This window comes from Aplysia californica, unplaced genomic scaffold (assembly GCF_000002075.1).
Source record: "Aplysia californica isolate F4 #8 unplaced genomic scaffold, AplCal3.0 scaffold00744, whole genome shotgun sequence".
NCBI classification, from domain to species: Eukaryota; Metazoa; Mollusca; class Gastropoda; order Aplysiida; family Aplysiidae; genus Aplysia; species Aplysia californica.
Genome location: NW_004798014.1, coordinates 280,226 through 281,911, shown reverse-complemented (window position 1 = coordinate 281,911; position 1,686 = coordinate 280,226). Strand labels below are relative to the sequence as shown.

Sequence of the window (1,686 nt, the reverse complement as noted above, 5' to 3'; positions counted from 1 at the left end):
GAGAGAGAGAGAGAGAGAATGAGCAAATGCAGGGGAGGGGGGTGATGTTTATTCACCATCTGGCCTACAAAGGAAAGTGAGCCTCATAAGAAGAGAACAGAATACGATCAACACCTGAAACATACACAGCCACTTATATCTCAACACGGAAACTCTCCAATTAGCATGATGGCCGCTCCCCATCGCCTATCTGCTAAAGTTGGTCTGCCCTAACATCTTCTGCCTCCCGCATGGTTTAAATATATTATATTATTATTTTATTTTTCCAAATGAGAACAAGTTTCCAGTGAAAGGAAGCGAGAGGCCTACGATACTTTTTCCTCTTCACCGCGATGAAAGCTGCCGCTAAGCCCCGCCCCCCTCGCCCTCTCCGGCCAGTGGCTGCCCGCGGCACACACACACACACTCAGACACAGACACACGCACACACGCAGCCAACACTTGGCCGAATGCAATGCCACTGCACGGACACACTACACACCCTGCATTCGGCGAGGTGTCAATGGGCGAGTCTATTTTCTGAACTGTCTGGGTCAGGCTGTCTGGCTAACAGACGAAGCCATCAGACTGTCTGACTCGTTTCAAGGCCTGGCGTGGACATTTACAAAAACATCGAATTCGGGCTGGTATCACGCAGGGCCATTCAAAAGGAATTTTGTGTGAATTCGAGGAGTACTTTTTTTGGAAACAGCTGCGGTTGAAAAATGTAGACCATGATGATGATTTAGTTGTGAGAATGTGAATGTGGCTCCCTGTCGATGCATTTTGTCTGGTGTATATTACGACCAAGGCCAAGAGGAGTGTGAAAATGTGGAAGTTTTCGTCGTAATTCATCTCCCTATCTTTTAGGCCTCTTGCCCAACGGGCCAGATGAAATGTCTGTTTAACTTCTGGATACATCGGTCGGGCCAGAGTCAAAAGGAAATAAGGATACTTCGACGATGACATCAATTGAAAAACGCTGTGCCCATTTGCTCTTTGTCGTTTTCCTTTCAACTGCTTTTGATACAGGTACAGTATGCTTTGTTAAATTTATCTCAGATCTGCAGGCGAGATATGGTTTCTATTTATAGCCTACACCCATGCATTTACCTTTGAACGGGGCCTACCGTGCTGCACAAAATGTCAACATTGGGTCATAGTGAACCAGTGATCAACTGTACTTTTGAACACTTCCCAATATTTCGTTTTGAAAGGCGAGATAGAACGGTATAAGTATAAGTATAGACTTGGGGCCCTAACTGTGGGCCTGTCCTAGCTTTAGGCCTAGATCTAGATTCTAGGCTGCACACCTACTTTTTTTAGAGGAGAGCCTGTTTTATGTGTGTAGATCTAGAATCTACACCCTAGATATCTAGATCTAGAATCTAGATCTTGAAATCAAGACCCCCAGTCTCTCTGCCCATCGGCAATGACCTCACCATCGTCAGTCAAGCAATCAGTCAGTCTAGACAAGTCAGAATAATGATGGCCAAGGCTAAAATTGACGTGTAAATTCGCCTCAGGGCCCAGACGTTTTTATAGGCTAGAGGGCCTCCTAGACTAGCGTAGATCTCTAGATCTGATCAGTTCGTGAGACAAGACTGGCCCAGGACCGTTGCGTTTTAGAACTGTTGACGATAAATTCAGGCCTAGAAACCTAGAAATCTATCTCTATTCTATTTGATTTGAGTTTTGAGAAACCAT

At 45.4% G+C, this 1,686-nt stretch overlaps 1 protein-coding gene across 1 annotated transcript in view; it reads left to right on the top strand.

Annotated features, from left to right (window-relative positions):
* The first annotated feature begins 400 nt into the window (after positions 1–400).
* LOC106013248 (uncharacterized protein DDB_G0271670) overlaps positions 401–1,686 on the top strand; it is an 18,038-nt gene continuing 16,752 nt past the window's right edge. The window contains exon 1 of the mRNA XM_035972568.1: positions 401–1,011. Within this exon, the coding sequence (XP_035828461.1) occupies positions 942–1,011 (70 nt within the window). The 5' untranslated portion in view covers positions 401–941. The remainder of the gene's footprint in view (positions 1,012–1,686) is intronic.